The sequence below is a fragment of the Ochotona curzoniae genome, unplaced genomic scaffold, assembly GCF_017591425.1.
Source record: "Ochotona curzoniae isolate NIBS_2020 unplaced genomic scaffold, NIBS_Ocur_1.0 scaffold_2476, whole genome shotgun sequence".
NCBI lineage: Eukaryota > Metazoa > Chordata > Mammalia > Lagomorpha > Ochotonidae > Ochotona > Ochotona curzoniae.
The window spans coordinates 20,867,351-20,890,973 of record NW_024467095.1 but is presented as its reverse complement, the minus strand read 5'-3'; the positions used below and the strand labels follow the sequence as shown (position 1 = coordinate 20,890,973).

Here is a 23,623-nt window from a genome sequence, read left to right as displayed (position 1 = left end):
TCTGTCCTCTGTAAATCTGCTTTTCGAATAAAAGTAAATAAACCTTTTTTTAAAAAAAAAAAATTAAGACACTCTTCCCTGAGCAGAGTTTGTTGAATGCTATCATTTTCTATTTTCCAGGCTCTTTACATTGGACATAAACCCTTTTCAGGACACATTTGCAACTTTTTTCTCTTAGGTTAGGCTACTTCAACAAGGATTCCAAAATGAATAATGTTAAGTGTTGACTTGATTTTTTTGTGTGTCCTCAAGTTATCTTGGCCCTAGTTCTAGGGGTGCACTTTTCTTAAGGTCCTGGTTTCTTTGTGTTCTGGTACTGTTAGTTGAGCACACTTTTGTGTTGTTTTGGGGAATACTCTGCAGAAGAACCCCAACCAAGACAGAATTGCAGACCAGCTTCTAATGGGAAAAGTTTGCTGGCTTGTTGGGCAGAGGGATTGGAAACACAGAATGGAAAGCCTGAGCGGCACACAGCATATTTTATTTCATATCCAGCGCACAAGACTGTCGGATAACGGAGAAGACAAATGGGTCTCCGCTAAGTGCTGGCACGAAGTGATGGCTTAACCAGCTGTGATCCCAGCCTGCAGCCAACGTCACCTGAGTATGGTGGGTGAGCTGTGACCTGCATAGCAAGACTGGTGTGGCCAAGGGGACTTCAGGGGGTTCTATTCTCGAGGGCTCGGCCCTGGGGGAGAGGGACAAGGCCTAGCACCTTACAAAGGTTTAGATCCTGGGATTTGGGGAAGAGGAAGCTTTTTTCTCTTTTTAATTAAGTACATTTTTCCTGAAGAAAGGAACAACAAAAAATCTCTTCCTGGCTCCCCAGGATGCACAATATATACTTTTTCCTCTTTACTCAGATTAATAAGCGGGCTATCTGGGCGTATTTGAGGACTCAGGCACCGGGCGAGGACCGCCCTCTATGCGACACACAGGTGTTCACGCCCCAAGTCTCCATCGCTCCGTCTTCACCGGGTCTGCACGGGACGCCGGGCCTCCCCGAGTCCCAGCCCCGCGTGGAGGGTCGCTGGCGGCCCCGGGCTCCCCTCAGCCCCGCGGATCCCGGCTGGAGGCCGCGGCGCGCCCCCAGCTGCCCGGCCCCGGGGCGTCGGCTCGGTCGGGGCCCGCGGGCGGCTGGGCGGGCCGGGAAGGCCGCGCGGGCTGGTGCGGGGCGGCGGCCGCGGGCGTGCGGTCCTACGGGCTGCAGGGGGCGCTGTGCACACCCTCGGGCGCGGCCGGCCGGCGCAGCTCTGTGTGTGGTTTTTTTTTTTTTTTTTTTTAAAGGGCCAGCGGGGCACGTGTCTCGGGACGCAGTTGGCGGCCGCCGGGCTGGAGCTCCGAGGCTGGGCGGCTCCCGCTCCCGCTTCCGCCGTTGCCACCGCGCCTGGCTAGGCCCGACAGGCCGTTCCGAGGACCGCGACCAAGAGAGAGGGACGCCGACAGCCAGCCATGGCCGAAACGGCGCCCGCCCTGGTAAGCGCCCCTGGGCCCGCTGATGCCCGGACGGGGAGAGGCCACCCCCGGCTTTGCTGCTGCTGGGGCCCCCGGCGAGGGAGCCTGGCTGCGGCCGGGCCGGCGGGAGGGCCCCGCGGGCGGCCTCGGAGCTCGCAGCCCGCGTCTCATCGCTCGGCCCCCGCGGGCCCCTCGGCCGAGCGCCGCGGCCCTCCTCCCTCCACCTGTGGCAAGTCCGGGCCCGGTGCAGGCCAGCGAGCAGGCGGCCCAAAGCACCAGGCCCCGACGTCGGGCAGGCACGTCTGCGCCCTGCGTGGTCTCGGTGGAGGCCCGGAGGCCCCGCGGCGGGCAGGGCGGGCAGGGCGGGCGGGCAGGGCCGGGCGGCCCGCGGCAGCGGTGGGAAAGGGACTGGCCTAAGGTCACTCATCGGGGGGCCGCCGTGGCCCAGGCCGGGACTTGGGAATTAGACCACTTGAATGGAACAACTTCGAGAGACCGAACGGAACGTAGGTTGGAATTTTTTTTTTTTTTTTTTTGCTTAAAAAAAAATTAGTTTGGCAGATTTTATGCAGCGTGTCCAATGTGGAAAAAATCCTTTGGCCATTTTTGACAAACTGAGAAAAAAAAATGTACGGGGCTTGATAAACCCTTGTCTGAATTATTAGACATGGCTTTTTTTCTTTTAGCAATTAATATTTTTTTCTATGCCTCTCCTCGTTCTCTTTTTTTAAAAGATTTATTTATTTGAAGTTTCAAAAGCTAGTTTTTTTTTTTGGATGCTCCCTCAGCTGATGAGTTTGTGAGTCCGTTTCGTTCCCTGAGGGTAAGGGGAGGGAAGCGATGGGAATCCTGTTAGGGCCTGGGAGGCCTAGGAGTTACCATAGACTATCAGTGCTCGGAAGGAAGGGACTGACAGGGTTCAGCTGTGTGTCAGCCAGCCAGCCAGCCAGCCAGTGAGAGCCTCTGGGAGGCACTGGTTAAGCCTGAGCCTTCAGGATGGGAGGCAGGCAGGGAGGAGGCAGTGCAAGATGGAGGAGGCTGTGGCCGAGGGAGGGTGCGAGGTCGGAGAGGTTAGTCGGGATGTGAAGATCAGATTTGGGGAACTGCTCGGTCTCTTCAGTTCTCACAGTCGTGTTAGGTGTCTGCTATGGTTAATCGCCATTGTCCAGAAGTGGAAGTGAAGGTGTGAGGTATTTGATGACTTTCCCGGAAGTGACCATCTTGTGAGCTGCAGGGCTGTGTCGCGGGTCCAGAGGAAACAGATTCGGGAAAGGACGGCTGTCTGAGGCTAGATGCGGGGTTCTTTGGCCCTGTGTGCCCTCCTTGTGCTTACTTGCCAGCACCTTGGTCCAGCCAGTATCTCCTGGGACTGAGATGGGGACTCCCGAATCTTGTCCCAGCATCTCCGCCCCCCACATTTTGCTGCTGATTGGCCTCCAGGACCTCAAAAGGGGGTTTGTGAAGCCTGATTCCAATCCGAGGTTTCTTCCTGAGGCAAAGACGGACTGGTGATTCTGAAGTCTCTCTGTTGTCTTCCTGTGAGCAGGCTCCCGAGAGGGACAAATGCCCCGGGGCCCAGCAGCCTTCGACACCTTCCATGCCCCAAGCGGCTGCTGAGAACAACTCCTATCTCTACTCCACTGAGATCACACTGTGGACAGTAGTGGCCGCCATTCAGGCCTTGGAAAAGAAGGTCGATTTCTGCCTGAACCGAATGCAGAGCCTGGAGGGACGTGCGGGGACAGCCGAGAAGAAGCTGGCCGACTGCGAGAAGACGGCCGTGGAGTTCGGCAACCAGCTGGAGGGCAAGTGGGCCGTGCTGGGCACGCTGCTGCAGGAGTACGGGCTGCTGCAGCGGCGCCTGGAGAACGTGGAGAACCTGCTGCGCAACAGGAACTTCTGGATCCTGCGGCTGCCCCCGGGCAGCAAGGGGGAAGTCCCCAAGGTAGCCCTTGAGTGTCCCTGGGGTGGGGGAGCCCGAGGAGCCGCACCTGTAAGGGTGTGGGCGAGTGTGACACTTGTGGTTCCAGGTGCCCGTGACCTTTGATGATGTGGCCGTGTATTTCTCGGAGCTGGAGTGGGGCAAGCTGGAAGACTGGCAGAAGGAGCTCTACAAGCATGTGATGAGGGGCAACTACGAGACGCTGGTCTCGCTGGGTAAGGCTGCCTCGGGAGCTTTGGGGCCTCTGTCCACAGCGCGGCCGCCTGCAGTCACTGTCTTTGCTTCTGTTCCTTTGGGCAGGTTAGCCTACCTATGGGCAGTTAGGACCCAGTCCTTTCCCCATTCCTTCCCTGTTCTGTATACAGATTACGCTGTCTCAAAGCCAGACCTCCTCACCCGCATAGAGCGGGGAGAGAATCCTTGTCCTGAAGAGCAGTGGGGCCAGGAGGAGAGTGAGAAGACTGCACGGCCATCGGAACCAGGTGCGGGTGAGTACGGGGTCGGCTGGAGAGCCTCTGGATCGCTCTCCCAGGTTTCCCAGGGCATCTGGCCAGCCAGGAACGGAGCCTAGACCCTCAGGCTGAATTGGGGCATTCTGTGTCCCAGGCCACTTAGAGCAGGGGCAGGCGGAAGACTTTGTAAAGAGCCATCCAGTGGCTGTACTGGTCTGCGGGAGCAGGCTGTCTGCTCAGGTGGCTGTTGCGAGACTCCAGCTATCTCCCATCTGCTAATTACCTCTCCAGATGCCGCCTGCAGTGGGGGCTTGGATGGCTTGAAGCAAGGAGCTGATTCTCCCACTTAGATGGCAGGAAATCTGATTGCTTGACCCGTCACTCCTGCCTCTCAGGGTCCATATTAGCAGGAAGCCAGAGACGGAGCTGGCACTCCGGCCCTGGTACTCCAGTGTGGAACTCGGGTATTTTAACTGCCTTTGTCCCTTGTGTTTAAACAGTTTTACTGAGATGTAGCTTTCATACCATACACTTTAATCTATTGAAAGTGTACAGTTTAAAAAAAAACAGACATGTATTTTTTATTTTTGAAGGGTATAGTAACAGCAAGAGAAACAAGAGAGAATCTTCCATCTGCTGGTTCACTCCCCAAGTGGTCACAACAGCTGGAGCTAGACAAGTCAGGAAGCAGGAGCTTCTTTGGGCCTCCCACTTGCGTGCAGGGTCCCAAACATTTGGGCCATCTTCTGCTGCTTTTCCATGCCATAAGCAGGAAGCCAGATGGGAAGTGGAGCAGCCAGGAGTGGAACTGGTGCCCGTAAGGGATGCCAGTACTGTAGGTGGAGGTTTAACCTATACCACAGTGCTGGCCCCACATTCACAGAGTGGTGTGACCAGTCTGATCTTAGAACCATTTTGTCCCATGAGAAAGATACCCCGTAACTATTAATGTGTTCTGTATTCCCCCTGTACTTGCCCAAGTGACCAGTCATCTGTTTTCTCTCGGTTTGCTTATCTGGACGTTTCTTACAGAGTCACACAGTGTGTGGCCTTTCGTGGTGGCCGCCTCTGACTGAGCTTGGTGCCAATGTTGTAATGTGGTACTGCACTTGTATTTTTAGCTGAATGATAGTCCGTTATAGAGATATACCAAATTTGGTTGATTGATATTCACCAGTGGTGAATCTGCCCTGCCCCCAATCCAATGTCTTATTCATTGACATTTGATGTGGGGTTTTTTTTTTTGAGCTTTATTTATTTTTATTGGAAAGTTAGATTTACAGAGAGAAAGGCATAGAAACAGATCTTCCATCTGCTTGTTCTCTCCCCAAGTGGCCACAAAGATGGAGCTGAGCCGATCCGAACCCAGGAGCCAAGAGCTGCTTCTGGGTCTCCCACATGGGTGCAGGGTCCCACGACTTCAGGGCCCGAGGACTTCATCCTCGACTGTTTTCCCATGCCACAAGAAGGGAGCTGCATGGGAGGTGGAACAGCTGGGACATGAAGTGGTGCCAGTATCAGATCCTGGCGTGTACAAGGCAAGAACTTGAGCCACTAAGCTAATGCACCAGGCCTGATTTTTATGTTTTTAATCCCATTTCATGTATTTTGGATTTGCTGTTCTTTAACATATTCCTTTACTTTCTGTATCTCCCAGTTAACTGATAATTCTATCTAGACGATTATATAGAAGCAAGTTCAGGTTTTCTGGCAAGATCACCGCAGAGGTGTTGCTGTGTACCCCCTGGTGTATAACATCGGGGGACACAAAGGGTCTCTCTCTTTTCTTGTTGCAATTCTTTGCATTATCCTATTATCAAGTTCTTGTTTTTAACTGTGCACATGGTGATTTTATTAACCATTGAAGATTATTGCTTGGATTTGGTACTTCAGGGGCTGCAAGTACAGCTTCCCCAACCAGCCATTAGTTACCTGAAATACAGGATACATACTTCTTTGCTTCACCTTAATAGCCTCAAAAAGCGGCCAACATTTTGGGCTTTTTCTGCTTTAAATTTTAAAAATTTGTTTATTTTTATTGCCAAGTGAGTTATAGAGAGAGGAGGAGAGACAGCGGAAGATCTTCCATCCAATGATTCACTCGCCAAATGACTGCAACAGCTGGAGCTGCACTGATCTGAAGCCAGGAGCCAGGAGCCTCTTCCGGGTCTCCCACGCAGGTGCAGGGTCCCAAGGCTTTGGCCCATCCTCGACTGCTTTCCCAGGCCTCAAGCAGGGAACTAGATGGGAAGTGAGGCTGCCAGGATTACAACTGGCACCTCTATGGGATCCCAGCACATTCAAGGTGAGGACTTTAGCTGATGGTCAGATACTGTCTACCGGTCCTTAACAGCATTTGTTTTTTGCACTTTTTCTTTCTTTTTGTTTTTTAAGATTTCATTGTTTATTTGAAGGCGAAGGAGACAGACATAAAGATGGTCCATCTGCTGGTTTGCTCCCCACATGGCTGTAGCAGCTGGGCTGGCCCAGGCCACAGCCAGGAGCCAGGAGCTTCTTCCAGGTCTCGGGAGTGGCTGATAATGACCCAGCCTCTGGGCGAGCTTCTGCTTTTCCCAGGCCACTGATAGGAGCATCTGGGACAGGAGCCAGTGCCCATATGGGATGCCAGTGTCACTGGTGGCAGTTTTACCTGATTTACCAGACTGCCCTTCTTGAGGTGGCCTTTGTGGCACTGCAGGTCAGGCTGCTGCTTGAGATGCCTGCATTCCGTATCGGAGTGCCTGGGATTGAGTACTGCCTCTGCTTCTGATCCCGCTTTGTGCTGCAGCGCTCGGGAAGCTGTATTTGACAACTCGAGTGCTTGGACACTACCACCTACATGAGAGACCCGGATAAAGTTCCTGACCTCTAGCTTTGGGGTGTTCCAGCCTCTCAGCTGGGGCAGGCGTTTGGGAGTGAACTAGCAGGCGGCAGATACTGCATGTATGCACACACACACAGTTGCTCTGCCTGATAATTAAGAAGCATTAAAAAAAAGAAAAACCCTGTGTCGTAATATTTTTTAAACTTGTTCCTCTTTTAGCTAGCAGGATCCTCCTCAAGTTGGCCCACAGGTCATTTGTATTTTCATTTATTTGAAAGGCAGAGAGAGACAGAGATCTTCTATCTGCTGGGTCACTCCGGAAATGTCGCAGCAGCCCTTGCTGGGCCAGGCCAGAGTCAGGAGCCTGAAATTTGATCTGGATTTCCCTCGTGAGTGGCAGAGACCCAGGTACTTGAGCACCTGCAGGATGTGTGCGAGTGGGGAGCTGGAATTGGCTGCGGAGCCAGAACCCGAGCCTAGGCATCCTGATGTGAGGTGCAGGTCTGAAACAGTATCTCCCTGCTGGGACAGATCGGTCGTCTTGATGTGACCCTGGTGGCTTTTCAAAACTGTAAAGTGTGCCACATTCATCTTGTATAGTTTCTGTTCCATGCCTTGAATCAGAATTTCTCCATGGGTTTTTATTATTATTTCCAGTGAGTAATGGGGTTTAGAGGTCACAGTTGAATACTTGTTTTTGGCATTACTTCTAGGCCTTTCCAGAAAGTGCTTATGTATTTATTTAGAAAAGCAAGGTGATACATGGAAGAAGTCTTCCGTCCCTGTGTTCACTCCCCAAATGGCCATGGTAGCTAGGGCTGGGCTGGGCTGAAGCCAGGAGCCTGAAGCTTCTTTCAGATCTCCAATGTAGATACAGGGGCCCAAGTGCTTGGACCATTCTCCGCTGCTTTCCCAGGCACGTTTGCAGAGTGCGAGATTGGAATTGGAGCTCCTGGGACATGGCAACTGTATGGGGTGCCAGCACTGCAAGTGGCAGCTTTACTTGTTACTCCACAACCCTAGCCCAGCCAGTATAGTTTTCATGGCACATCTTGGTGAGTGTGGTCTATTATCTTTCATATCTGTTTTTTTTTTTTCAAAGATTTATTTATTTATTGGAAAGTCAGATATACAGAGGAGGAGAGACAGAAAGGAAGATCTTCCGTCCGATGATTCACTCCCCAAGTGAGCGCAACGGGCCGATACTATGCCGATCCGAAGCCAGGAGCCTCCTCCGGGTCTCCCACGCGGGTGCAGGGTCCCAAAGCTTTGGGCCGTCCTCTACTGCTTTCCCAGGCCACAGGCAGGGAGCTGGAAGGGAAGCAGGGCTGCCGTGATTAGAACCGGCGCCCATATGGGATCCCGGGCGTGCAAGGCGAGGACCTTTAACCACTTGCGCCACCGCGCCGGGCCCTGAATATAACTTTTATTTGACTTAAACATTTATTTGAGAAGCAAGGAGAGAGACCAACAGATTTCTTATCTGAGCTTCACTCTCCAGCTGCAGTTGACAGCCTCGGCTGGATGAGGAGGAAGCCAGCAGGCAGGAATTGAATCTAGGTGAGCCACGTGGGTGGCAGGGACGCAGTCTGAGTCACTTCCTGCTGGCTCCAGAGTGCACTCGAGAAGGAACTGTGACATAGGAGGTAGCAGTCCCACCTGGCATCTCTACCAGCAGATCAAGTACTCACCCCTAAAAGAATTTTTAGGGCCTGTCATGGTAGCCCAGTTGCTAAAGTCCTTACTTTGAATGCGTGGCATTCATGTGGACATTTGAAGGGGCCGAGGGTAGTTGTGTAGGTAGTGTGTGCCTACCAGTGGAGCGCATAATCACAGCTACGCGTGTGAAATCGGCCACAGGACCTTTTTTCCCGTTCCTTGGCGCCAGCACTTCTCCCTCTGATAGCACGGGAGCTGGCTTTACCACTTGTAGCGAAGTGTCTATTGAACCGCCTCTAGGGCTGTTGTATCTAATGAGTCTCTGACATATCGCTTCTCTCTGGACTCTGCAGTTCCAGAAAATCTGACGCAGGCAATGCAAACTCAGGCTTGGACTTGGAGCTGTTCGGTTTTTTTCCTAGTAAATCTGGATTACTTGGGTTTAGATTTATTTATTTTTATTTGGAAAGGCGAATATACAGAGAGGAGGAGAGACAGAGAGGAAGATCTTCCATCTGATGGTTCACTCCCCAAGTGGCTGCAACGGCTGGAGCTGAGCCAATCCGAAGCCAGGTCTCCCATGTGGGTGCAGGGTCCCAAAGCTTTGGGCCGTCCTCAACTGCTTTCTCAGGTCACAGGCAGGGAGCTGGATGGGAAGCAGGTTGGCTGGAATTAGAACCAGCCCCCATATGGGATCCTGGTGCGTGCTAGACGAGGACTTCAACCGCTACGCTATTGCGCCGGGCCCAGTCTGGATTACTTGTGAGTCGCTGATAGCTGCCTGATTGCAGACTTCTCTGCTTGAGTGGAGCAGTGATGTGAACCTGCAGCTCGTGTCCCACACAGGCGGCCATCTACCCTTGACCATCACCCTTGTGCTAACCTGTTTTTTCTTTCATCCAAGGTGTTCTTCCTTAAAAAAGGGGGGTGTGTGTGTGATTCCTGTTTCTTGCAGGAGAGAACACACATGCTCATGTAGGTATCAGCCTTTGCGAGCCTCCGCAACGGGGCCTTTATGATCAGAGTGGATGGCAGGTCCTGCGGAAGCGTTGTAGCCAGCCCCAGCAATGAGGCAGTTGGTAGTGGTTGCACAGGGGTGCTTCCCTGAGGTGGAATGACCACTGCTGTGGTGCGTATTTGGTGCTGACACTCGAGGGAGTGGCTTGGAGGGGTGCCAGCAGGTCATGGCTTGTAGGGACAGTCCGGCCTTTCTCCTTCCTGCTCACCAGGCCAGATGCTTCCCTGCTCTGCTATGACCTCTCTGGGACTCTCGGGAGCAGGGGTGGGGATTTTCAAGATTTTGAGAATATTATGAACATGTTTTTAAAAATTGTGTCTTTTTTTTTTCCCCCAAAAAATCTGTTTTATTTAAAAGGCAGAGAGAGAGATGGAGAGAAATCTTCCTTCAACTCATTTACTGCTCAAATGCCCGCAACAGCCAGGATGGAGCCAAACCAAAGCCAGGAGCCAGTGCCTCCCTGCGGGTCTCCCGTGAGGGTGGCAGGCACCGGAGCACCTGTGTCGCCATGTGCTGCCTCTCGGGATACGCACGGGCAAGAAGCTGGATCGGAAACGGGGTCCCGTGGCCTACAGCAAGGACTCGGCAGTTACGTTGGTGTCCCGAGAGGTGATTAGCCCCTATGCCATATACCCACCCCTGTGCAGTTTCTTTTTCCTGCTTTAGGACCGAGTCCAGCTGCTTGGTGTCTGAGGAGGCCCAGCTTGTTATTCCACCCCGATGCCCTGGGTCTCAGGCCCACATTTCACTTTTCCCCAGATGTCCCTGGCCCTGGGAGACGGGCAGCGGGGCGGCGGCGGGGGGAAACCTCTGTGCTGTGCTCCGTGTCACTGACCTTTGTTCTGCAGGCCTCCCTCTGTGCCCGGAGCGCATTCTCGGCCCTGCCAGTCCTGCCCACAAGGAGTCCGCACATGGGCAGGCTCCTGAGCTGCAGCAGCATTCAGAGGCGAGAGTGACCCCATGCGAGCCAGGCACTGGTGAGGGGACACAGGGCATCACATGGTACCAACTGCATGGTACTGTGAGCAAGTGCTGGAGGTCCGGGGGGTGTGGGGAGATGGGGAGAAGTGTCTAGACTGTGATGGGCTGGCTTTCCTTGACACAGGCCTAAAAAGAAGCTGGGTTTTAGCACTTTAACCATAGGAAAAGTGATCCGAGTAGAGCTGTTGGGGACCTGGGTGCGCTGGGCTGGCTGGCATGTTTTGGTCGAGTCCACAGGGCTGTGTGACCTGTGCCTGGGGATGGCTTTCCTCTGTGGCTGACTCAACCTCTTGATTGCGTGTCTGTGTGCTTCCTGTGTGTCTCCCACTGAAGTGGCCTGCCTCGGTGGTGTGTACGTTCCAGCTCTGCACAAGGAGAGGTGGGCTGTCTGGCAGGAGGGCAGGGTGTCTGCCCACCGCTTCCCTGGACCAGCCCCCCAGGCCCTCTTGTGCTTAAGTCTGTCAGGGACAAGGTATAAAGAGACTAGGGGGCATGGCCTTTGTTGCTGTCACCTGGGAAGGCTGCTGGACCTGTTCTGGGTGGGTCCTGGAACGTGTGCCCTCCGGAATGCAGTGTCAGGAAGGCCTCACCGGTTCCTTCTCTCACAGGGCCTCCAGCCAGCACCAGTGTTTTGTCCTCGATTAAACAGGAAGGAGACTCTTCCGAGGGGGAGCCGCCTGTCTCCACTCCCACAGGTGTCCTGCCCAGCCTGGGGCCAGGTAAATAAGGGAAGGAGACACCAGGAGGTCAAGGTGGAGCCTCACAGGAGGCAGGGTGTGCTGGGGTCCAGCGGGGGTGTGGGGGGCCCTGGGGAGTAGCTCCCTGCCTCATCCCCTTTCCCTGCTGGGGCCTGGCCTAGCTGAAGACAGACGGCACACCATCAGCTTGTGTTCTGTTGGCGACAGAGGCTGTCCAGGAGGCCTCGCTGCTGCCCCAGGTGGCCCAGGCTCGGCCTGTGACTTAGCGTCTTCAGTTGGTGAGCTCAGGAGGGCTCCCAGAGCCTGCCTGCTGTGGCCTCAGATTGCAGCTTGTCTCTGCGCCCACAGCCCTCCGCAGTCCACTGTGCCAGCAGCCCCTCCGTGCCAGCCCTGTGCAAGCAGGCAGGCAGGCAGGACTCGCTGGGCTAGTGCCTCCTGGTGCAGAGGTGTTAAGCCCGGGAGGGACATTCACCCTTGTCGTGCTGCAGAGACCCCACCCACACTTGGAAGCAGCCAGGGCGATCTGGGCAGGTGTGTTCTCCTTGGAAACCGAGATTCCTCTCTCCAGGTGTCGTGACCATCAAGACAGAAGTGCTATCAGAGGATGAGCTGTCGCCAGAGCAGATCTCCCTGGGGACTCCGAGCCAGCCCACCTATCAAATCCCCGAAGGGCCCAGGAGCAAGCCCCGGGGCCCCAGCCAACATCCTGCTGATAGGGTGCCGAGGGTGCGGGTGGCCGAGCTGCGGTCACCGGGGGCTGTGGGCCAAGTGCCCCGCGTCCTGCCCCGTCGGCGAGAACGGACCTTCCCCTGCCCTGACTGCGGCCAGAGCTTCCGCTTGAAGATCAACCTGACAATTCACCAGCGGACACATGTGGAGAAGGAACCCAGGGAGACTCCGGGCAGCTCGGCCACTGAGTGGGGTGAAGCTGAAGCTCCCTCTGCCCTGGAGCCAGGGGAGGTGGTGGTGCCCGGGCCGGTCATCCGCTGGCTCCCTGAGGAACCCCAGGGCCACGCCTTCACGGGCCACAAGCCGGCCACCTCCAAGGTGTACCACTGCAGCGAGTGCTTGCGCTTCTTCCAGCAGAAGAAGAGCTTGCTGCTGCACCAGCGGCTGCACACAGGCAACAGCCAGGGCTGGCCTGCCTGCCCCTACTGCGGCAAGGCCTTCCGCCGGCGCTCGGACCTCTTCCGTCACCAGCGCATCCACACTGGTGAGCGGCCGTACCAGTGCCTGCAGTGTGGCCGGGCCTTCAACCGAAGCCACCACCTGGCGGTGCACATGCAAACTCATGCCCGAAGCCACACAGGCCTGCACTTCTCCACGTCCTCTGCCCACCACGGGAGTCCACCCCTGCCCAGTCCCAGCCACATGGAGGAGGGCTGACCAGGCCGAACCCTGCCGGGACCCCTCTGGCACCGCCTGCCTTGCCTGGAGAGCCTCCCTCCCACCCCCCAGCCCTGCTGTTCTCAGATGGCTTGGCAGAGGCGTGATTGTTTTTTTTTTTTTTTTTTTTTTTTTCATTCATATGGGAAGCTGCAGCCCCTTTGGTGTCAGCTGCCTCCATTTCCTGTCTCCTAAGTTTGTCCTTGCTGCCTTTTCTACATTCCTGACTTATAAAGGATTCCTTCAGGCTCATGGAACGGCAGTTTTTTTGAGGGTCTTTGGCAGGTGCCACAGACACTAGCAGACCAGGGATCAGGGCCTTTCCACCATGACACTGACCGCTGCGATCCGCTGGCCCTCAGTCTGCCAGGTTAGTAGACGAGACGGCCTGAAGAGAAGCCTCTAGCCACAAGGGAAGTTTTCCACTTTGTTTCTTTGCCGAGTTCCTGTTTTCCTGAGTGTCATGCAAAGGAGACCAAGCGCTCCTGGCCAGAGGGGCAGGACTTCCTCTCTGGGGTTGGCAGGGTAGACAGGGAGAGGGGCCGGTGTAGAACAGCCTATGGCCACAGAGAGCACTGCTTGGTCCTCCCGTGGAGGGGCTCCTTGGCCCAGAGTGGCTTCCCAGCCTTCCTAGCACTGACCTGCTGGGCCATCACATCCGTCATACACCATGAGAGAAAGCTGAAGAAGCCAGGGGCAGAGTACACTTCCCCTGCAGGTGTCGGGGTCATGGACATTCGTGGTGCCTGGACTGGACCCCGGACAGTGTCGGGAAGACGGGATGCAGAGAAAGACCTTGTCTGGGAGGCTGCTCTGTCCACCTGCGTGCTGGGGCATCCTTTGGCACAGAAAGGGGTGGCCGGGGTATGTCCTATCACGTGGGGTTCTTGGAGAAATCGGGCGCGGGCAGAAATGTCTTGGAGTTCTGGATCTTTAGTGTCACGTTCCTTCTCTGTCAAAACAGGCGGTGATGTCAGTCACCTAGGAATTGTCATCCTCAAATCAGAGCGGCTGGGACAAAAGGGAAGCTGGCTTTGTCCTTTTCCAGCTCGGGACCCTCTTTCTCTTCCATGTTGACCCCCAGTTAGAATCCCCCTGCCACACATACCCCAAGAAGGACTTACTTGTGGGAGCAGTTTCCGGCAGGGAAGACTTTCCTGCTGGGATGTGTTCCCTGTGGAAGTTCAGGTAACAGTACTAGGCCTTCCGGGAAGGGCTTGGTGGAAGTGTTCTTCAAAACGCCATGTGGGGTGCTGCCTGCATGTCAGCCGGGGGATGGGTGTGACCAAACTGGAGCATTGGTGATTGGCAGCTGAGGCCGCCAGTGGCCAGGCCTGCCCGCTCCCTGGTTTCCGGCAGTACTCCTTCCTCTCCTGGAGTACTGAAAACAGCGGGGCAAGGGTAGGTAGGGAAACTCGGTCAGAAGAGACCCCACCCTTCTGTGCTGTGGCACCCCAACCCTTGCTGGGGTTCCCCAACTCAGAGATGGGCTTCTCAGGATGTAGCTGTGTGGAACTTAGTCCTCAGCTGCAGGAGCTCCCTGTGGGTGGAAGAGGAGGCCTTGGGCTCACACTTTCAGAGTTCCTGGGCCTATTTTTCTGATGCTGAATGTCTTGTGTTTGTACAGTTGCTTTTTTTTTAAAAAAAAAAGATTTATTTGTTAGTGGAAGGGCGGAGAAGAAAGCTATCCCATCCACTGGTTTGCTCCCTGAGTGGCCACAACAGCCGAAGCAGACCTGATCTGAGGCCAGGCGCCTGGAGTTTTGAGTTCTCCAACATGTCTGCAGGGATCCGAGGACTTGGATCAGCTTTTGCAGCTTTCCCAGGCCATAAGCAGGTAGCTGGACAGCTGAGCCATGAACTGGTGCCCATGTGGTATGTTGGCATTTGCAAGTGGAGAATTAGCTGGTTGAACCACTACTCCAACCCTCCTGTGCAGGCATTCCAATAGAAACAAACCACGATCAAAGGCACCAGCTCACTCCCCCAACCCCAAGTGCTGTGTGCTCAACTCTGGATTAGGCCTTGGGCGTCTGCCTAGTATGCAACAGGCTGTGCTTCATGCTGTTTGCACTGAGATACGTGAGCCCCACCCTGCGTGACAGCCTACTGTCAAGTCCTCGCCTTGCACACGCAAAGATCCCATGTGGGCACCCGTTCATGCTCCAGCTGCCCTGCTTCCCATCCAGCTCCCTGCTTGTGGCCTGAGAAAGCAGTCGAGGACGGCCCAAAGCCTTGGGACCCTGCACCTGTGTTTGAGGCTTGAAAGAAGCTCCTGGCTCCTGGCTTTAGAATGGCTCAGCTCTGGTTGTTGCAGCCACTTGGGGAGTGAGCCAGCAGATGGAAGATCTTTCTGTCTCTCCTGTCTGTAGATCTGTATTTCCAACAAAAAAGATTTTTTTAAAATTAAATAAATGAGGGGAGGTTGAGTTGGGTGCAGCAGCTAGTGGGGTTCTAGAATGCTGGGCGTAGACTCCTGCTTTGTGAAACAATGAAATGTGTGGGTCACAGTGTTCAGTGGCCCTGAGGACTGTGGAAGTTAACATACTGGCATCCCTGGTGGTGGTCAGCATTTCAGCATAAATGAGCGCATGCACACTGCTGTTTCCTGCTCTGGTGGGTGAACTGAGGGTCAGGGCAGTCAGCTGCAGACCCCAGCTGGTGGCTTTGCATGTGCTGTGGGCCTGGCGACAGGCAAGAAACTCCTGGCCTCTGTGCCTGTCAGGTGCACACAGGGCCTGAGCTCAGGCTGTGGTTCCAGATGGCCAATAGGGACCTGAGTCCAGCTGGCGGGCCCAGGCTTCCCACCGTGGTGCACTCTGTTGTGGCTGTCCACTATGAGCATCCCCGAGTCCCCGACGGCTGCACCGTTCGGCTTGGTGTGGGAAGGCTGAGCCAGGGACTCCTGCAGAGAGGACCCATCAGTGGGGCTGTGTGCAAGGGCGGCAGCGCCTGCAGACAGCACAAGCCCATGGCCCAGGAGACTCTGGCTCTGGTAAGGGAGGATGTCTTTATTTTCACCCAGAGTGGGTGGAGGCAGGCAGAGTCCTGACAATGGATCAGATAAGGCCATGGGGACTGGCCACAGCATAGAAAATGTCCGAGTTTCCCTTCTGCCCCATGGATGCCCCATTGGTCCTGGGTGCACGGGACACGTTGCACAGACTTCCCACGGCTGCTCTTGCTGGACCCATCAAAGGCCCCCTGGAAGCTCTTTCTACTGTGGCCACGGGAAGGAGAACTGCATCTTAGAGGACTGGGACCTGGCCCGGCCTCCCACCCAGACCTCAAGGACTGTTGAGGTCCAATTCTGGATGCCAGATCTAAGGGAAATGCAGAGGGGTTGGGGGAAGGAAGTTTGTCCCTTACTGGTGAAACCTGCTTCCGTCTCCTTCAGGCTACATTTGCTGCGGGGTCAGAGGTCAGTCTTGCACATGGTGAGACCTTGCAGTAACAGAAGGCAGGGCAGGTGTCTGTGAGTCTGTGAGTCATGTTATGGAGGACTTCTGGTGGGAAATTGTCTTAGGAAACTCCACTGTGCCAGTCTTTGCTTGTTAATCAGATATGGCTTTTATACGCACTACATCATACACCCCCAGTGCTTTGCTGTACTTCAAGCACATTTCATGCACACACCCCGGCACCTCAGAGCTGGGGAAGCAGTGCAGTCCTCAGAAGTGAGGAGCTACAATCAGAGGTGTGTGGCTAACTCGCACACGTGGTGGGTCAAGTAGTTGCAAAGGGCATACATGTCGGAAGGGCGTGGATTCAACTTCAGGGAGACTTTGATTTTCAGGAGTGTCCTGCCAGGCACCCTTGAGTTTTTTTTTCCATTTCATGCTTTCTAGGAATACATGCTGTGATCAGCGTCTTATCTGAAATCGTTCCTTGTTCTGCCTCCTCGAAGGTACTCATTGACATCTTTGACCTGTTTCTGGCACCAAGGATGTGGTTCCCAAGTGGAGGCTATGCTGGAGCTGACTGACAGCTTGGGGCTTGGGCGGGCAGGGGGAGGACCCAGGGTCTCAGGCAGGACCACGGGGGACCTTACACAGCAGTGGACGTCAGAGCAGAAACACCTTAGAGGTGGCAGGCTGGAATAGATGGGCCTAGCTCAGCTCTGAGCTCAGAAACCCAGGGGTTGGGCCTGGTGCAATGGCGTATTGGTTAAGGTCCTCGCCTTGCACGCCCGGGATCCCATATGGGCTCTGGTTCTAATCCCGGCAGCTCCGCTTCCCATCCAGCTCCCTGCCTGTGGCCTGGGAAAGCAGTCGAGGGCGGCCCAAAGCTTTGGGACCCTGCACCCGCGTGGGAGACCCAGAAGAGGCTCTGGCTTCGGATTGGCATAGTATCAGCCGTTGCAGCCTCGGACAGAAGATCTTCCTCTCTGTCTCTCCTCTCTGTATAGATGCTTTTCCAATAAAAAATCTTAAAAAAAAAAAAAAAAAAGAAAGAAAGAAACCCAGGGGTTTGCTGTAGAAGATGGCCCAAAGCCTTGGGACCCTGTACCCACGTGGGAGACCCAGAAGAGCTGGCTCCTGGCTTCAGATCAGTGCAGCTCCGGCCATTTTAGTCACTTGGGGAGTGAATCGTTGGACGGAAGATATCTGTCTCTCCTCCTCCATATATATCTGACTTTGCAATAAAAATAAATCTTAAAAAAAAAAAAAGGCTTCTTCCCCCAGGACTTCTGTGTCTGCTGCCTTTCTGTGTCCAGTGGTCTATTGGGAATGGCCTGACATTGCAGCTGGGGTGACTCTGGGAACCTCTCTGTGGTGGCTGACTCATTCCCTAAGGCCTCCTAGGGTCTGTGGCAGGACTGGCATTTGCCAACTGACTGCCAACGAAATGCCCAGGTCCAGATACAGAGGCCTCCCTTCTGGTCTCCCTGGCTGCTCTCCAGGCTGTTGAGAAGCAGCTGGAGTCCCAGGCGCCCCAGCTGCAGAGCCTGGAGGGACACGTGGGGACAGCTGAGAAGAAGCTGGCCGACTGCGAGAAGACGGCCGTGGAGTTCGGCAACCAGCTGGAGGGCAAGTGGGCCGTGCTGGGCACGCTGCTGCAGGAGTACGGGCTGCTGCAGCGGCGCCTGGAGAACGTGGAGAACCTGCTGCGCAACAGGAACTTCTGGGTTCTGCGGCTGCCCCCGGGCAGCAAGGGGGAGGCTGCAAGGTCCAGGAACTGCATGTGGGTGGGCAAAGAGGGAGGCCCTTGGCCCACTTGGCACTTAACACTCATTACCAGTTGACCTTGAAAGGTTTGTAAAATGGCCCAGGAAAAGGGTGGCCCAGGACAGATACCTGGGCAGAGTGGAGTCTGTTGGGAGAGGGCTTTTGTTGCACCTCTTATTCCAGAATGATCCTTGAGAGTAAGGCCGGGCTCATGTTAGGGAAATCTAGCAGAAAGTCTCTCCATAAAGCCCATACTGGGGGACAGGTCCATGTGTGCCTGGCAGGAGGGGAGCCAGGAACCCTGAGGCTCAGCTTCTGGGCCTCGAGCCACTTTAACTGAAATGGAAGTGGCTGAGTTTATCTGCCCTGTGGTTGCTGAGGTTCTCTGAGGCCCGCTCACTCCCAGTGGGGCACCAGCAACTTGTATTTCCAGGCGCCCACGGCTTTGGAGCAGCAGGGGGCCAGTGTGGCAGTGGCTGGAGGAGCTCCTCGGGTAAGAGGGCCGACCCCGGTGGGCTTCTGTGCCTGGGCCCTATTCCCCCACTCTATCAAGTCAGCCCCTTGAGGTTTTTGATCCGCCCTGTGCCTGTATGCAGGGGGAGGTAGCCGGAGTTACAGGACTCTCCCCAGTCATGTGGTGACTGATTAGCATTGATTTCTGCCTCTCCATTCCTCTCCATTTAGCTCACTTCTGGGATGCAGGGACCGTTCCTGCTTTATGCCTGCACCCCTGGAGCTTGAGGGCTGCACCCTGCACACTGCAAGGTCTCAAGAGACTCTGCCATTGAAGGAAGACCGACTGTGGCCCTGCTTTCACCTGGAAGGTTAGGTAACTTGGAATAGCATACATGTGAGTGCGAGACTTGATGAATGTTGGGGTTTTGTGGCCACCCCCACTCCCATGCTGGCCTGCTCACACAGCCCAGTCCTCTCTCTGCTTGGGAAGATGACTAGTTGGCCTTGTGTGCCCCCCACATCACTTCAAACACCCAGACACTTGCTGCAAAGCTTGGCCAGGAGAGTTCACCTACCTATTCTGCTTTCCATCCTCTGACAACACACTTGCCATCCTCTGCTGGCCTAGCTCAACTGGCCCCATGTGTGTCTGGGCATGCCAGCCACTGCACAGGCATCAGCAACTGAGGAAGCCCAGTCCTGATACATGCATTCCAAGGTCGGACCGCATGTCTTCCCTGAGGACAGGGTTCAAGTCCAGTGGTCTAGTTGAGAAGACCCCCAGGAAACATGGCTAAGATGATCTCAGACTTGGCTCCTATGTGTGACAGCTAATGTAGGATCAGATTTACCTGGCCCGCCCTAGTCCTGGCTCTCGTGCTTACCAATGGGAGCTGCAGCCTAGCAGGGTATTCTCCCAAGTCAAGTTCCCTTACTAGGTCCGTTCCCAGCCCCAGATCTTGTATGTGTTAGTAGGTGCTCTGACCCAGCCTGGCATGACCCACACTCAGTCTCAGCTTTCACCAGTAGGTGTTGCAGCTTAGCCCAGCCCAATGTGGCCAACACCACATCCTAGTTCTTGCACATAAAAGCGGTGTTGTAGCCTAGCTCAGCCTGCCCCAGACCCAGCCCATACACATGCAGAGTGCTGCAGCCTTGCCTTGCCTGGCCCACCCTCAGCTCTGGCTCTTGTGCTCCCAGTGGGAGCTGAAGCCTACCAGGGGAGTTCACCTACCAGGCTGCCTCCCAAACCTTGTGTTCATATGTGCTTGTGGGTTGCCACAGCCCTGCTTAGCATGGTCTGCACTGTTTTGGCCTTTGTATGTGCTGGCAGATTTGCTGAAAAAACTTAAAAAAAAAAAAAACAAAAGGCTGTGCTGGCATACTGATACGGTTAACCCAGATTTATCATTAATGAGGCTCAGAATGCCTGGGAAAGCAGTGGAGGATGGCCCAAAGCCTTGGGATCCTGCATCCATGTGAGAGACCTGGTAAAAGCTCCTGACTGCTGGCTTCAGATCAAATCAGCTCAGCTCTGGCCATTGCAGTCATTTGGGGAGTGAACCAACAAATGGAAAATCTTGCTCTTTGTTTATCCTTTTCTTTGTCAATCTGCCTTTCCAATACAGATTAATAAATTTTTAAAAAGCAGCTATTGCTTCATCCTTCTGGAGGGTGGAAGTTCCTAGTCAAAGACCGGCACCTGCTTCCCCTGAGCCTCTGCGGAGAACAGCTCCAGGACATGGTGGCCATCCTTGGCTTTCCTGGGCTGGTGCACAGTTCTCTTCCATCTCTATTTCGTCTCCCTGGCATGTTCTTCCTGCGACTGTGTCTCTTCCTCTAGCTTTATCTGTCCTTAATAATGATCACATACCCAGGAGCTCAAGGTCAGGGCTTCAGCAATGTAGGGGACCTTGCATTCTGGCAGCAGGTGCAGATAAGGCATCATTAAGGTATACCAGATAACATCCCTAAGTGAGCCACATCGTGAATAAAACAAGAGGATATTTACATGTGAAAGACAGGATGGGGAAAGGGGGTCAGGATAGAGAAAAGGCCTCAGGACCCCAGCTTCTGTCCCTGTAGTCCAATGCCTACACTCAAGCCCCGACGGATGGCAGCTCTGAAGGGTACTTCCCTCCGCTGGCATGCACTCAGAGCTCACGATGCTTACCAAGTCAGCCTGGGGGTCCTGCCGTGCCCTCAGACATCAACAGCTCTTCTCCAGTCTTCACTCCCTTCCTCTCACCCAATAAGAGGGGCAACAATCATCCTTGAGCCTTCTGGTCAAACAACCCTGATTCTGACCTTTCCATCTCCCTGCTTAGTAAGCAAGGTCCTTGGAATGCAAGGCTCATTTAAAACAAGCGGTGTTGTTGCCCCGGTCTCTGGTCAGACTCACGCTCAATGCTCTCTCTAGCATCCCCACAGTTCCTGGGTCACACCGTGTTACCGTCTGCTGACATTCCAGGCGTTGCCATAGGCTTTCTGTTGGTATCGAGCCAGGGTCAGGCACACAATAGGCACCCACTGAATACATGCTAGATGAGAAAATGAGAGGCATGAAGGAGTCGGCTGGATGCCTAGCTCTAGGCAGCAGAGCAGTGGATTGCTGATCTTCCTTCCGATGTAGATTCCGCTGAGAAGGCCTTGTTGCAGGGATGGCCCCTGCGCCCATCTCCGACTGTCCTCCCTCTTCACCGTGGGCACGTGTTCTCAGTGAAAGTGAAGCCGTTCTTACAAGGCCTCCCTCCTGGAATGGTTTTGCCTTTCTTGTACCCTGCTTCTGGTGGCAGTGTTTGATCATGGGCAGGCACAGAACCAAGCCAAAGTGACTTGCCCAGCAATGTTCAGACCCAACCTCTTTCCCTGTGACAACCCGCGCGCGGCAATGTGAGCCTGTAATGGACGCAGGGTCTCAGCTGCGCGGGTAGCCTGCTTTGAGACATGCAGACCGACCTAAGAGAGAATCGAAGAAGAAAATTAGAGCATCTCCTGCTAGCATCCGATGTCTAGGGAGCTAGATTTTCGCTGCTGTCTTCATTGTTGTGATTCCAGTGACTTTTCTCTTTTGTAGCAGCTGGATTTTCATCTCTGCTAGCAGTTTTTACATACAGTGTGGCTATAAAGCTGAAGTATTCCTAGTAAGAATCCTTAGCACAGCAGGGGGGTATAGCTCAGTGGTAGAGCATTTGACTGCAGATCAAGAGGTCCCCGGTTCAAATCCGGGTGCCCCCTCACTTTTTTCTTTGTTGTGGTCTTCTTCACTCACAGAACCCTCCTTAGCCAAGTTCATCTCTTAGGGGGGCAGCGTTTGGGGAAAAACAAAGCGGCGAAAGAGGGAAACAAAACTGTACACAGGAGAAATAGATGCGGGATAAGCAATCAACAGCTGTCCACCAGAGGGAGTGTGTGATTAGACTAACCAGAAACAAAACCAAAGCAGGCCTGGGCCAGCAGTGTGTGAGCTGCGGAAGGACAAGACAGGCGGAGACGCCAGGGCATGGTGATGAACTGAACTGGCTCAACAGGAAATTGTTTCTCCTTGTGGTGTGCTGGAGGCCAGGACAGCCGTCAGCCATGGGCTCAGGGCTCTCCGCTAGAGGCCTAGGACTGGGAGGAGGCAGGCAGGCGTCTCTGCAGCTGGACAGCGCCTTGCATGCCAAGATAAGGTCTTAGCCAGCTGGGGCTTCCCAGCACCTGGCACAGACTGGAACATGGGAGAAGCTGCCTGTTGGGGTGTCTGTGCTGGCCGCCGGCCCCCTACTTCCTCCCACCTCTTCCCCGTGTGACTTCTGTCACTTCCACGACCCTCCCAACTCTCCCATCCCCACTGCCCAGTGCTCCCTTGCCCTAGCCAGGTTCCACAAATGAGGCTGAAGCTGCTCAGGGGACGGAGCACGTGAGACATTTGTGTGGTCCTGTTTGCCAACACCAATCTCGGAGAAATTAAAACAAAGCATTGGACTTTGAAGAAGGTACTTGGAATTTTGCCCTTGTAGTTCAACTGCCTGACCCGAGTGCTGCCCCTTGTTGCACCTTGAACTCAGATGAGCTTTTCCCATTCCAGCTGTGAGGAGGCTGGGCGTACTTGGCACAGCTCTCCCTGAAGGATTTACCCCCTCATTCATTTATTCAGCGAACAGCTAGCACAGGTGAATCAGGTAGCAGGTGCAGGCTGGGCGGTGGGTGTTCTTAAGGAAAGCGAGGCAAGTGCTTGCCCTTGAGTAGCTTGCACGCTGCTGGAAGGCAGCGTGGCCCGATCAGCAGCAGGGACTGTAAGTGGCCGGAGCGCAGGCGCTTATGGACCTTGGGAACGCCATCCGAGTGCAGTCAACCCTCCCCTTCTATGCCCGGGCCTCTTCCCTCTGCCCTGGCCACTGCTGCCCCACCCATCTTTCCCATTGCATTTTCTGTCCCCTGCCCAGACAGCTTAGCACCTCTGGAACCTGCTGGGCCCTCTCTCCTTGTGCTACCCTCATTTGGCAAAATCACACAGCCCACCTGAGCAGGGAGATGCTGTGGAGGAAAGAACACTTGACGATGCCAATTAGATCCACCCAGGACCAAATGCCAGTCACCTTTAACCAGCCAGGCCAGCCTGTTAGCCTTGGATCATCCCCCTGGACTTCTGGCATGGCTGTTTCTTGCTTTCTAGGCTCTTCTCAACTCCTCAGTTCTTTCTCCCTGTCTTCCACTGTGGTTGAGCACTTTGAATATTCAGAAAATGGAGGCAGTGACAGTGTAGGGGTTAAAGTCCTCACCTTGAACCTGCTGGGATCACATATGGGCGCCGGTTCTAATCCCGGCAGCTACACTTCCCATCCAGCTCCTTGCTTGTGGCTTGGGAAAGCAGTCGACGATGGCCCAAAGCTTTGGGACCCTGCACCCATGTGGGAAGAATCACTTTTGCAAAGGCTTTGTCCCTTGATGTGCCTTGACCCACACTACGTCCCAGTCCATTATTTCCAATTTATTCTTTTTTAAAGATTTATTTATTTATTGGGAAGTCAGATATACAGAGAGGAGGAGAGACAGAAAGGAAGATCTTCCGTCCACTGATTCACTCCCCAAGTGAGTGCAACGGCCGATGCTATGCCGATCCGAAGCCAGGAGCCAGGAACTTTCTCCGGTATCTCACACAGGTGCAGGGTCCCAAGGCTTTGGGCTGTCCTCAACCGCCCTCCCAGGCCACAAGCAGGGAGCTGGATGGGAAGTGTAGCTGCCAGGACACAAACTGGTGCCCATATGGGATCCTGGCATGTTCAAGGTGAAGACTATAGCTGCTAGGCTGCTGTGCTGGGTCCACTGGTGTAGTTTTGTTTCTAAGCTGGATCCTGGGTGATACAGAATTGTCCACCAGTGAAGTATTGGGAAGCAGACCATCACAGAGTACTTGTGGGTTGCAGGTGTTGTTCCTGCTGGTGTTCAGGGCAGTGCCCCGTCCCCGACTAGACCCTGGGTCAAAGGGCATGGCTGCAAGTCTGCTGTGTGTTGGGTTTCAGTCAGTTTCCTCCTATGATGGGACTAGAGTAATCCAGTAAAACTTGACCTTTGTCAAGTTGGAGACAAAATGGTCCTACAC

At 54.5% G+C, this 23,623-nt stretch overlaps 1 protein-coding gene and 1 non-coding gene across 2 annotated transcripts; both read left to right on the top strand.

The window, feature by feature from the left end:
• Positions 1–1,351: 1,351 nt before the first annotated feature.
• On the top strand, positions 1,352–12,468 carry ZNF783 (zinc finger family member 783). Its single transcript, XM_041002388.1, has 7 exons — positions 1,352–1,476; positions 3,002–3,400; positions 3,486–3,612; positions 3,763–3,885; positions 10,199–10,327; positions 11,075–11,077; positions 11,598–12,468. Exons 1-7 carry the CDS (start codon positions 1,453–1,455, stop codon positions 12,413–12,415), a joined length of 1,623 nt encoding a protein of 540 aa, XP_040858322.1. The 5' UTR covers positions 1,352–1,452; the 3' UTR covers positions 12,416–12,468.
• Positions 12,469–21,204: 8,736 nt separating this feature from the next.
• On the top strand, positions 21,205–21,276 carry TRNAC-GCA. Its single transcript has one exon. It is a non-coding gene; the product is annotated as a tRNA-Cys (tRNA).
• The last annotated feature ends 2,347 nt before the right edge of the window (positions 21,277–23,623 follow it).

Excerpts from the sequence above, each read along its gene's own strand:
- ZNF783 (XM_041002388.1), top strand. The coding sequence starts at position 1,453 with ATGGCCGAAACGGCGCCCGCCCTG. Across the intron at positions 1,477-3,001 it reads CCGAAACGGCGCCCGCCCTG|GCTCCCGAGAGGGACAAATG; the intron begins GTAAGCGCCCCT and ends TCCTGTGAGCAG. Across the intron at positions 3,401-3,485 it reads GCAAGGGGGAAGTCCCCAAG|GTGCCCGTGACCTTTGATGA; the intron begins GTAGCCCTTGAG and ends TTGTGGTTCCAG.